At 37.7% G+C, this 12,967-nt stretch overlaps 3 protein-coding genes across 3 annotated transcripts; all 3 read left to right on the top strand.

The window, feature by feature from the left end:
- Positions 1–1,167: 1,167 nt before the first annotated feature.
- On the top strand, positions 1,168–4,228 carry xcr1b.1 (chemokine (C motif) receptor 1b, duplicate 1). Its single transcript, XM_046052178.1, has 2 exons — positions 1,168–1,231; positions 1,689–4,228. Exon 2 carries the CDS (start codon positions 1,713–1,715, stop codon positions 2,763–2,765), a length of 1,053 nt encoding a protein of 350 aa, XP_045908134.1. The 5' UTR covers positions 1,168–1,231; positions 1,689–1,712; the 3' UTR covers positions 2,766–4,228.
- Positions 4,229–4,756: 528 nt separating this feature from the next.
- On the top strand, positions 4,757–6,803 carry LOC123972635 (chemokine XC receptor 1-like). Its single transcript, XM_046052189.1, has one exon. It carries the CDS (start codon positions 4,780–4,782, stop codon positions 5,746–5,748), a length of 969 nt encoding a protein of 322 aa, XP_045908145.1. The 5' UTR covers positions 4,757–4,779; the 3' UTR covers positions 5,749–6,803.
- Positions 6,804–8,640: 1,837 nt separating this feature from the next.
- Positions 8,641–10,401, top strand: LOC123972668 (chemokine XC receptor 1-like). The gene is made up of 2 exons (XM_046052243.1): positions 8,641–8,671; positions 8,865–10,401. Exon 2 carries the CDS (start codon positions 8,875–8,877, stop codon positions 9,880–9,882), a length of 1,008 nt encoding a protein of 335 aa, XP_045908199.1. The 5' UTR covers positions 8,641–8,671; positions 8,865–8,874; the 3' UTR covers positions 9,883–10,401.
- The last annotated feature ends 2,566 nt before the right edge of the window (positions 10,402–12,967 follow it).

Here is a 12,967-nt window from a genome sequence, read left to right as displayed (position 1 = left end):
AAATGCACAAAAAGGAGAAAAAACAACCAACCAACAACAACAAAAGACAGTTCTTAATATTTAGGATTCTCCAGGGGGCCAGAACAAGAGCTGACCCAGAAAAATAATGACTTTGGTGGTAGTGCAGTAGTTTAAGATCATTCTCAATAACCAGTCTGCCTGCAGCTGCTTTTACTGAGACTGTAGCTTATTCACTATTTAACTTTTATTTATTGGCTCTTAAGTTCCTGTTATCCTGCTAACAGGACGCTGCTGTAAAAAAGCTGGTATTTCCAGTCAACTTACCTTGTTTAAATAAAGGTTAAATCAATTAAGTGAAAGGATGTAAATGCTCCATATTTGTATAGCGCCTTTCTGATCACTCAGAGCGCTTTTACACTACATCTGCATTCACCCACATTCATTCACTGAGCCTACACTGGCAATTTGGGGTTCAGTATTAGTAGGAGGAGCCGGGGATTGTTCCACCAACTTTCCCATTAACAGGCAACCTGCTCTAACTCCCGAGCCACAGCCACCCCGAGGACCAAAGGAGACACCCATCTTATAAATAAAAATTTTCAGACCAACTGTATAGGCAAGAAAATAAGGAAAAGACATACATACACACACGTTTATTTTGTTTTACATGTTTATTAATCCTTAGTAATTCAGCAGAAAATTAAGTACTATTTGGGATAATAGATTAGTCTAAGTTATATATTAAGCGAAAGATTCACTAGTGCTACCAGTTTCATTACATTTTCGGTTTCATAATAATATATTTTGGTGTTGGACTGTTGGTCAAATAAAACAAAACATTTGAAGTGGCATTTTATAGGCTATATGATGAATCAATTATTCAGAAAAATTATCCACAACTTGTGTTTGCAGCACTATTGGATTGTGTTCGCAGTTATTGTTAGTTTATTTAAAAATAATGATTAATAATAATCATTTTTTATTTGTGGTGGAAAGTTGCTATTGGGAAATTAAAATAGTTAACTTGTACTGTTACAGGTGCAACTGTCACCTAACAGTTACACAAATGTAAAATGTTTGTTTCTTGAACCTCAAATACCTTTCACTTCACTAATGTAGTGGTCAACAAAAACATGCTTTTACGATAAAAGAGGACCTGTCTTGTCACATGAATTGATTTCTGTTCACCTTTGTGGTTGATACTTAAGGAACAATTCACCAAGTCTTCAGTGATATCTTCAGGAAGGACTCCAGTGTGTGGACACTGCAGGTACAGTATTTGTTTCCACATTAATCTTATTTGTTATCATAAAGATATCTCATATGGTAGGGTAGGTTTGCAGTACTGAAGGTAAAGTTTCCAGTGTTTTGTATTTTGTTATAAAACAGAAATAAACTATTATCATGTTAAAAAAAGTGTTTCACTGAAATATTTCTAATGTGGATATAATGACATAAAACAATAGCAGTCTTTTTCCCCATTTCATCGCCAGTGTGATAAGAAACAAAGAATGTTGTATTTCTTATTTTGAAAGTCTAGCTTTAATGCATAGTTATCTAATGATATTAGATAACTATGTTTCCCAGACAAAATGTGTTCATGTACTTAGACAATCATGTAATAGTCTAGTCACACATTAGAAATCTGTGAAAAACTTTTTTTATAATATAATAATCATTAAGCAAGTTTGATTTACCCCTCTAACAAAACCTTTTCTTAAATTCAGACTTTTTCTTCTTGCTGAAGGAATATGGCTTCAACTGAAGACTTTACAGCTACCTATGACCTCACCACAAACTCCACTTATGAGTATTACGACTATGAAGATGAAGTGTGCAATAAAACACGCGTTGTGCAGTTTGGAGCGAGCTTCACACCAGTGTTCTTCTCCATTGTGGTGGTCCTCAGTCTGTTTGGCAACATCCTGGTCATTGTGATTCTGGCCAAGTATGAGAATCTGAAATCCCTCACCAACACTTTCATCCTGAACCTGGCTATATCGGATCTCTTCTTCACCGCAGGTCTGCCCTTCTGGGCCTACTACCACATGTATGGATGGACTTTAGGGGAACCTGCATGCAAAATAGTCAACTTTGTCTTCTACGTCGGCTTCTACAGCAGCGGTATTCTCCTCATCCTGATGACTGCTCACCGTTATGTAGCTGTCATGAATCCTCTGTCTGGCATTGTGTCTACCACGGGCTTCTACAGTGTCCTCACATGTGTGGTCATTTGGGCAGTGAGCATATTGGTTGCCAGTCCAGCCTTCTTGTTCATCGAAGTCCAGAACCAGAATTTCTGTGAATACAGGAATTCTTACTGGACTCTATGGGGAATCTACCAGCAAAATGTTCTTTTCATTCTGAGTTCGGTGGTATTCGTGTTTTGCTATTCTCAGATCATGTGCAGGTTGCTGCGTCCTACTGCCCAAAGAAGAAAGAACAAAACTTTAAAACTCATTTTTACCCTCATGGTTGTTTTCTTCGTTGGCTGGGCACCTTACAATAGTGTTATATTTCTGCGGTCATTGTATTCCTGGCCTAAACCACCTGCAAACTCAAACGATGTGGCTGAAGGTTGTGACACATCAGAACTACTGGATTACGCCTTTTACATCAGCCGGCTTTTTGCCTTTTCACACTGCTGCCTAAACCCTGTGTTTTACGTGTTTGTAGGTATTAAATTCAAAAACCACTTGAAGAAAATGCTGAAGGGCTTGGGCCACACCAATAGCAGCATCGGCAATAGGCAAAGCCGAGTCACAATCACATCGCAGACAAGTGGTGAAGAGTTTTCGATGTAGTTGAGAGCACAAGTGAAACTGGAATGACGAAAGAATACCAAATAAAAAATCTAATATATAACGCTAACAACAAATACTCCAGGCTTAAAACAGTAAAGGACCGGAGGGCTCTGCAGCGGGAGATTAAAACTGCTCAGAAGATCATTGGTACTCATCTCCTGAGCATCAGTGATATCGGTGAGGAGAGGAGCCAATGCTGAGCTCAAAGTATACTAAAGGACTGTACCAAGGCCAGCCACAGCCTGTTCACCCTGCTGCCTTCTGGGAAGAGATATAGTCGTTTCTACTGCCACACCACCAGACTGCAGAGCAGGTTTCTATATTAAATATTAGAAGCTATCAGACTCTTGAGCTCAAATTCCTCCACAGCACTTCCATTGATGATAGTTTATTTCTGTTTGGGGTTGGAAAAAAACTATAATGATAATCATAAAATCAGCCTTTAAACTTGACATTTACCGTGATAATTATCGATATCAAATGATGTGATTTTTTTATTGTAATATCATTTTTGGCCTTGTCGCCCAGCCCTATTTCTGTTTATTTTTAATATTGCCTTTATATTGCTGTATATTGTCTGCTTCATAGCAGAAGGGAGTTACAAACTCAATTTCAATTTACAAACTGTTGTAAAGAGACCGTTTTTTGGTAAACGCTGTAATATAATTGTTTATTCTATATCTCTGTTTTTAACAGCCATTAATGAACACCATTTTCCACAAGCCCAGGACCATCAGGGCTCCAGCTGCATTTATGCCATGTGACACATTAGACCCCTCAACAACTACTGATTCAGTCATATAAATGCCACAGCCTACCCGAGTATTGCTGCTACCTATCTTCTAATGGCTACTTCCAGCAGTATAACACAACATGTCACAGAACACACATCATCTCAATCTGGCTGGCAACAAGTTCAGTGTTTTCCATAGTCACCAGGTCTCAATCCAGTTGAGCACTTTTGGTATGTGGGACAACTAGAAGCAGCATCAATGTGCAGCTGACAAATCTGCAGCAACTGTGTAATGCTGTCAAGTCAACATGGACCAGAATCTCTAAGGAAGGTTTCCAACACCTTACTGGAGCCGACCCATAAAGAATTTAGGCTGTTCTGGGGCAAAGGTGGGGTCCTACCCATTATAAGGAAGGTGTAACTGATGCACTGGCCACTGAGTGTATATGTATGAGGCTTTTATTTGACAACAGTGATATGTAATGTATTATTTCATCCATAATTTTATCCAATATTCATCTTGTAGTTTTCAATCACTATTAATCAAGAAGAATGAGCCCTGTGTCTCTGTCTGCTTGCACGTGATTTCAAAAGAATGCTGATAAACTGATTATATATTGTATTAGGGATAAAATGACTGTATGTGATGTGATTCTTTGAATAACTGTGTTACTTTATGTCTTCATACCAATCATTTCAATCAAATATTTAATATTTTTATTATTACTGTTTTCCAGAATCATGCAAGTAAAAGGGAAAATATTTTGCTTTTGATCATTTAGGTAATTGATTTGTTAAAGTGTTTGTTTTCACATGATAATATGCTTTACAATGAAATAAAAATCACTCCGTTTAAGTTCTGGACTGTCTCTGTTTTGAATAGTGAATAACTTCATAAATCACTGCTGTTTCAAGGTAACTTTACAAAAGACAAACCTATGACACCCATTTTGCTTGAATTCAAAGTGTGTTAATGCTGAAACTATAATACTGATGCAGCAATGTGAAACAAAAAGAGGAACCATGAGGTTATCTCTTGTATTTCACAATCTTTCCTCCATAGTGCAGATCAGCCTAAGACGTGGCCGCCGTTGTTCAAGATCGGAAGAGCACACGTCTTATAGTAATTGCTCTCCATATTTTAACAGTAACCTTCATATTAAATTTTACAATGAAATTTTTTTTTTAAATCACTATTTTACTAAAAGGGTGTAGATGTACTTATTTTTTGTACATTGTGCCAATTTTAGGTTTGTCTGTGTGTTTTCTAGAAAACCTACAATGGGGAACAACACAAACAGTGGTGATGTGGAATATTTCTGTCCTGACATATTTGACTTTGCAACCATCAGTGGTGCTTTCTTTATTTTGATCTTTATCTTCAGTGTCACAGGCAACATTCTCCTCTTATGTGTTCTTGTCCTCTACGAGAAGCTGAAAAATGTCACAAATCTGTTTGTCCTGAACCTGGCCTTCTCTGATATCATCTTCACTGTCACACTTCCATTCTGGGCAGTTGAGAGCCTGCACCACTGGGTCTTTGGTGACTTTGCCTGCAAATTTATGACTGCAGCATACTTTGTTGGTTCGTACAGTAGCGTCATTCTGCTGACTGCCATGACTGTGGATCGTTTCATAACAGTGGTGCTGCACATCTGGCCGAGCAAACCTGTAAGGAGGCAGATGTGTGCAATGGCCGCCTGTGCAGCTGCATGGACCATCAGCATTGCTGCATCCATAAGTGATGCTATCAAAGTAAAGGAAACTAACTCACCCAAGGGGTACGTGTGTGTTTCTTCCTTTGATGACTCTGATGTCAAACTGGGATATTATCTCCAAGTGTCACTGCTCTTTTTCCTCCCATTTGTCATCATTGTTTTCTGTTATTCTGCCATCCTCAAGACCGTTTTTCAGGCTTCAAACAGAAAAAGGCACAGGACTGTAATAGTGGTGTTATGTATTGTTACAGCCTTCTTCATCTGCTGGGGACCTTACAACATCTTACTTTTCATTGAGTCTATCTATAAACTCAAAGGCTGTAACGCGCTTGAACGCTTTGAAATTGCTTTTTCGATTTGTCGTATACTTGCTTTTTCTCACTGCTGTATGAACCCTCTGCTGTATATGCTCTCGCAAAAGTTGCGAAGACATCTCTTGCAGCTTTTACACTGTGATTGTCCCAAGAGGAAGAGCAGGGAGCGAAGCACTGGCCAGAGTACTTTTGAATTGAAAAATTTGTTCAATCTGTAAACGCTTTCATGTGATAAACTGTAGTTTGTATTTATTTAATTAACTTTTAATTAAGTTATTTTTTTATGTTATGTACATTTCCTTAAAATACATCATTCAGTTTTAACTTTCTTTTAAATGAACCAAGTAATTGATAATATGTTTAAAACAAGTTAAAGCATGTCTTTTATATGATGATGTGAGAAAAGGCTTTCAGTGCACTTTCTCAGCCCCTATGAATGAAAATTGCTGTGCTGTTACAGTAATATGTTTTAAGAAGTAAGCTGAAATGTAGTTGATGGAGCTGTTTTCACTTCTTCCTTTTTTAAAACCAAATGTTGCAAAATAATAGCATGGGCTGGATTTAAGATAAGGAAGAGGATAAGGTTTCCTTTTGCATTTTATCTCTTTGATGTGTATAATATGTTACAGCATATTTATCGATGTATCTATTCAGTGTGGTAAATTATTTATGTAAAAAGTGAATGGGGAAACTAAAGAAGACCTGCTCTTTTTCCTCCCATTTGCCATTAATGTTTTCTGTTATTTTGCCATGCTCAAGACCGTTTTGCAGACTTCAAACAAAAAAAATCACAGGACTGTAATGGTGGTGTTGTGTATTCTTATAGCCTTCTTCATTTGTTCAGTCTGTTAATGTTTTCATGCAATATAGTTTGTATTTATTTCATTTTATATATTTTTTAATATTTTGCACTTCTTTAAAATATATGGTATTAGTCACTTTCTTGTAAATTAACCAAGTAAATGATAATATGTGTGAAAAAAATAAAATAAAATAAGGTAAAACCAAATGTTGTGACATGGGGGCATGACCTGGATTTAAAATTATGAGGAAAGTCCAAGCGCAATACATAAGACACGGACAATACAATTACTCATAAAAACAGCAAATAGTACCTGGAGGGACACTGAACGCATGCTCAAGATAAGGTTTCCTTTTGCATTTTACCTCTTTGAAACATGTTACAGCATATTTATCCATGTATCTATTCAGTTTGGTAAATAATTTATGTAAAAAGTGAATGGGAAAGCTAAAGAATTTGGATGGAATTAAACTTGAGATTATTGATTCAAATTTTGAGAATATGAAATGAAATTGAATAAACTAAATAGACAAACCTTGTAAGTGCATGTGTATATTAATGACATGTTTGCTGTGAATTATTTTTTTTTTGACAAATCAAATAGGGATGATTTTATCCAAGTTAACAAAGAACAAATTGCGAATAGTTGGTTTTGTCGATGCCTATTCAAAATGTGTGACAAAAGTAGAGACATAATCTTCTACTTCCTCAAACATGCTGGGGGGATTGGAGAAATGTTCTGTTTTTCCATTTGCCGTAAGCACTTTTAGTTATTATGTTATGCAACGGCTGAAATGTTATACTTTCATTATTAGATCTTTGTCATCACAGTTCTCTTTGACCCACTTATTTAAATACACTGTACACTACATATGACCAGTGTAGTAGGCTAACTTTAAAATCATTTACATTTCTGAAACAAAATGGTGTCAGTATGATGTCATTATTGGCTTTGACTACATATGTTTAATTCCACATTTTTGGACGTTAATTCAACATTATCAAGTTTCAGTCAATATCCATCTTTTCCATATTCAGTTTTCCATTACAGTTTAAATGTCTTAAATGACATGATATGTGCAGAATATTTACGTATCTATTGATAAAGTCATAATGAGAGTTGTTTGCAAATGCAAAATTTATTTTACAGCATTGGATGGAAAAGACGTCAACAAGTAAACAATGACCCTTGGCAGTAACTGTAACAGTGTCTTCTATGATATGTTTTATGATGACAGTGAATTCTGCCCAGAGATAAAATCAGAACAAGTGTGTTTGGAGACAGGTTCCTTCATTGGGTTCTTCTGGTGGAACAAGCTTGGAAGATCACCCCTGACCTTATAATTTCTCATACCTTTAATTATTACTACGTTCTGCTATGTCTGCTATGACCACTTGAAAATTGATTGTAGGGATGGTTGTTGTTTTTTTCCTTTGTTTTTGCTACCATATAATGTCTTACACCTTATAATGTCCTTTATTATGGTCAGCTGAATGAATGAGTGACGCTAATAAAAGGCCCAAAACGGCTCAGGGTGCTGTGCCCTGAACGTACAATCATTGTGGAGAGCATCAAATCTAACAAAATTACTTTTCTAACGGTCTAATGGTTATAATTCCTCCCCAGCAGACTTCTTTAGCAAGTTTAATTTTTTCAGTGTAATTTACAATCTGCTCTAGCTTTTCTAACTTTTTGTCCACTGATATGGTAATAATAATGGTCCAAAATGATGTGAAATTGCACATTTCTTTATTGGAAAACATTACATTTTCTTGGGGGTGGACCCACAAAACACCTGCCCACCTAAATTTGTTTGCATACATACATGTTGTGTTGGTGTTTTATATCCAGATATAAAGCAGGAAGCACTTTGTGAGCACACACAAAACAAATTTGCTTCATCTCTACTGCTACAACTCAATCCTAGGAGAAACACTGAATAGCAATTATAGTAAAGTAAACCCACTGTTGCAGTCATCATGTCTTCAAAGCTGAAACCAGGCACAATAACAATGAGGAACAGTTCAAACATAACTTTATTTTATTTTCAGAGTACACCTGAATTTTTCGTGTACATGTTAAAATCACAAAATAATTTCTGAGGGGAAATGCCCCCAGACCCACCTACAGGGGTTTGTTTCGCAAATACGTTGCCTTTTTCACATAGTTTGCATGTCTGCATTTTGCTTTCATTGAAAGTGTACTAATGCTGAAACGGGAAAACTGATGAGATCGCTTCATAGGAAACAAAAACAGGAACCATGACGTTCACTCTAGTACATCACAACTTTTCCTCCACAGTGCAGATCAGCCCAAGACCTGACCGCCGTTGTTCAGGGTAAGTTGCTTAGTTCTTACTGTGATTGCGCTCCATATTTTAACAGTAACCTACTTAGTACTTAATTGCTCATCATTTTAATCAATTTTACAAAGAAGTTGTTTTTTTAAAATCACAAGTTGTTAAAAGGGTCTAGACGTGCACAGTCATAAGTACGTTGTGCCAATTTTAGGTTTGTCTTTGTGTTTTCTAGAAAACCTACAATGGGGAACAACACAAACAGTGGTGATGTGGAATATTTCTGTCCTGACATATTTGACTTTGCAACCATCAGTGGTGCTTTCTTTATTTTGATCTTTATCTTCAGTGTCACAGGCAACATTCTCCTCTTATGTGTTCTTGTCCTCTACGAGAAGCTGAAAAATGTCACAAATCTGTTTGTCCTGAACCTGGCCTTCTCTGATATCATCTTCACTGTCACACTTCCATTCTGGGCAGTTGAGAGCCTGCACCACTGGGTCTTTGGTGACTTTGCCTGCAAATTTATGACTGCAGCATACTTTGTTGGTTCGTACAGTAGCGTCATTCTGCTGACTGCCATGACTGTGGATCGTTTCATAACAGTGGTGCTGCACATCTGGCCGAGCAAACCTGTAAAGAGGCAGATGTGTGCAATGGCCGCCTGTGCAGCTGCATGGACCATCAGCATTGCTGCATCCATAAGTGATGCTATCAAAGTAAAGGAAACCAACTTTTCCAATTTTTACATGTGTGTTTCTTCCTTTGATGACTCTGATGTCAAACTGGGATATTATCTCCAAGTGTCACTGCTCTTTTTCCTCCCATTTGTCATCATTGTTTTCTGTTATTCTGCCATCCTCAAGACCGTTTTTCAGGCTTCAAACAGAAAAAGGCACAGGACTGTAATAGTGGTGTTATGTATTGTTACAGCCTTCTTCATCTGCTGGGGACCTTACAACATCTTACTTTTCATTGAGTCTATCTATAAACTCAAAGGCTGTAACGCGCTTGAACGCTTTGAAATTGCCTATTCGATTTGTCGTATACTTGCTTTTTCTCACTGCTGTATGAACCCTCTGCTGTATATGCTCTCGCAAAAGTTGCGAAGACATCTCTTGCAGCTTTTACACTGTGGGAGTCCCAGGAGGAAGAGCAGGGAGCGAAGCACTGGCCAGAGCACTTCCGTTACTCAGAATGTGACTTTTATAGCACGAAACTCTACTGTTATGTTGGAACTACCCTCCAACTAGACGTTCACTTTTGAAATTAAACAATGCAATATAGTTTGTTTTTATTTAATTTTATTTCTACAAAATATATGTATTATATAGGTATTATTTTTATGTCACTTTCTTGTAAATTAACCAAGTAATTGATAATATGTATTAAAAAAAAAAAAGGTAAAACACGTCAGTTTATATGATGATGTGTGGAAAGGCTTTCAGTGCACTTTCTCAGCCCCTATGAAGGAACATTGCTGTGCTGTTACTGTAATATGTTTTAATAAAAGTAAGCTGGAATGTTGTTGCTGGAGCTTTTTTAAACCAAATGTTGTGACATGGAAGCATTACCTGAAAAAAGTCCAAGTGAGATACATTAACTATATAAGAAACGGACAATACAATTACTCACAAAAACAGCAAACAGGGATACTGAATGCATGCTCAAGATTAAGTTCCTTTTGCATTTTATCTCTTTGAAATATGTTACAGCATATTTATCCATGTATCTATTCAGTTTGGTAAATTACTTGTGTAAAAAGTGAATAGGAAAGCTAAAGAATTTGAAATGAAACTTATTATTGATTCAAATTTTGAGAATATGAAATGAAATTGAATAAACTGAACAGACAAACCTTGTAAGTGTATGTGTAAATTAATGATGTGTGCTGTGAATTATTATTATTTTTTTTGACAAATCAAATAGGGATGATTTTATCCAAGTTAACAAAGAACATATTGTGATAATTGGTTTTGTCCTGCCTATTCAAAATGTGTGACACACAAGTAGAGACATAATCTTTTACTTCCTCAAACACGCTGGGGGGATTGGAGAAATGTTCCATTTTTCCATTTAAAGTTAGCACTTTTTGTTTATTATGTTATTATGCACTGGCTGAAAAATTACACTTTCATCATTAGATTGTTGCAATCTAATGCACTTGACTCACTTATTAAGATACACTGTACACTAGATATGACCTGTGTAGTAGGCTTGATGTCAGCAACATTTCAGTCACACAACTCACATGAAATGTTTAATACTGCAGGAATAATAGTTACAGTTTGGCGTGTAGGCTCCGACCTCTTTACTCCCCACAGATATGTTTACATGGAAATATTTAGGTAGGGATGAGTACAAATACTAAACCAAAAATCAGAATCAGAATCAGAATCGGGTTTATTGCCAGGTACATTTTCACACACGAGGAATTTGCCTTGGTATACATTGGTGCTTACAGTACTTAAAAAGTAAGGAGATCAAAAAATTTACAAGCATCCACAAAATAATACAATAATATCATAATGAGGGTGGTGTCATCCACAAACTTCAGGATCTTGACAGACTGGTGACTGGAGGTGCAGCTGTTGGTGTACAGGGAGAAGAGCAGAGGGGAAAGAAGCCCTGAGGGGAACCGGTGCAGAGGGTCCTGGAGTCAGAAAGATGTTTTCCCAGCTTAACATGCTGCTTCCTGTCCGTCAGGAAGTCTGTGATCCACCTGCAGGTGGAATCAGGCACGTTCAGCTGAGAGAGCTTGTCCTGCAGCAGGGCCGGGATGAAGGTGTTAAAAGCAGAGCTGAAATCCACAAACAAGAACCTGGCGTAGGTTTCTGGGGAGTCCAGGTGCTGGAGGATGTAGTGAAGGGCCATGTTTACTGCATCATCTACAGACCTGTTGGCTCTGCAGGCAAACTGCAGGGGGTCCAGGAGTGGGTCTGTGATGGATTTAAGGTGGGACAACACAAGGCGCTCAAAGAACTTTATAACCACAGAGGTCAGGGTGACAGGTCTGTAGTCGTTTAGTCCAGTGGTCCTTGGTTTTTTGGGGACAGGGATGATGGTGGAGGCTTTGAAGCAGGCTGGCACATGGCATGTCTCCAGTGAGGTGTTAAAAATGTCTGTGAGCACTGGAGACAGCTGATTGGCGCAGTGCTTCAGGGTGGATGGGGAGACAGATTCTGGCCCAGCTGTTTTGCAGGGTTTCTTTAATTAAATTCATTTGAAAGTTGTGTGCAAATGTAATATATTTTACAGCATTGAATAAACATCCTATCTCCATGTATTTGTCGGAGCTATTATCACTTCACAAGACATCAACAAGTAAACAATGGCTTCTATGTTATGTTTTACGATGACAGTGAACTTAGCTCGGAGATAAAATGTCATGTTAAACGTCATGTCTATGTTGTGTGCTTGACTCTCATCTTCTGCACCAGTGTGCTTGGAAACAGATTCCTCCTTTGGGTTCTTCTGAAGAAACAAGGTTAGAAGACCACACCTGACACCTTGCTTCTGCAACAGATCATTTATGATCTCTGCCTCACTCCTCCTCCTGCCTTTTTATGTCTGCAATATACTCCATGACTGGATCTTTTGGCACTGGGCACATAAAGTCTTAAGTTGGGATTTTTTTCTGAGACTGGACTCATGACTGTTAGCTCTGCCCCGACTCCCTTAGTTACTGACGCTAAGCCTGTAGCGCCTGTTTAACGTTGCCTTTGTAACATTTCAGCTGACTCCAATAGCATCCATGACAAGGTTCCACTCAGTGGGTGAATACAACAAAGTGGATGTGCCACCAATGCTAATTATATTCTAATTCTTAACCTTGGTAGTAACACTAAGTAGGATTGCAGCCTAAGTTAGAGTTGTAGAGTTTTCTTTTGTGTGTTTGCTTGTGTAAAGAAAAGCAAAACACCATCCAAACATGTAAAGATATACAAAGCTTGACAGACAGACCTGCCTTGCCCAGTTACAGTTTCTAATTGGACAATCCCTGTCCGGGGAAGGGGGTTGGCAAACAGTCAATTGCAACTGAACAGTGAAAATAGAGAGCAGTTAGAAACCAGAAAACTGATGCGTCATGTGGTGGCGTGAACTACTCTTGTAGATTGCGGAAGATAAACAAACTGGCTCTCATTGAAGATTAGATTAGATTCTAGAAAAATGTGTTGAGAGGAGAGTCTTTGAAAGACAACAGTGCAAGCAGCAAAAACTATATTTGGTGGTTACTGTTGCAATATTGGCTTGTAAGAAAGCGGAAGAGTAGCTGAGAGATGTGAGACTAGAAAGACACTAAACTAAAGAGACCAAACAAGACAGGCCAGCTTGTTC

Source organism: Micropterus dolomieu, linkage group LG06, assembly GCF_021292245.1.
Source record: "Micropterus dolomieu isolate WLL.071019.BEF.003 ecotype Adirondacks linkage group LG06, ASM2129224v1, whole genome shotgun sequence".
NCBI classification, from domain to species: domain Eukaryota; kingdom Metazoa; phylum Chordata; class Actinopteri; order Centrarchiformes; family Centrarchidae; genus Micropterus; species Micropterus dolomieu.
This window is presented reverse-complemented; position numbering and strand designations above follow the sequence as displayed.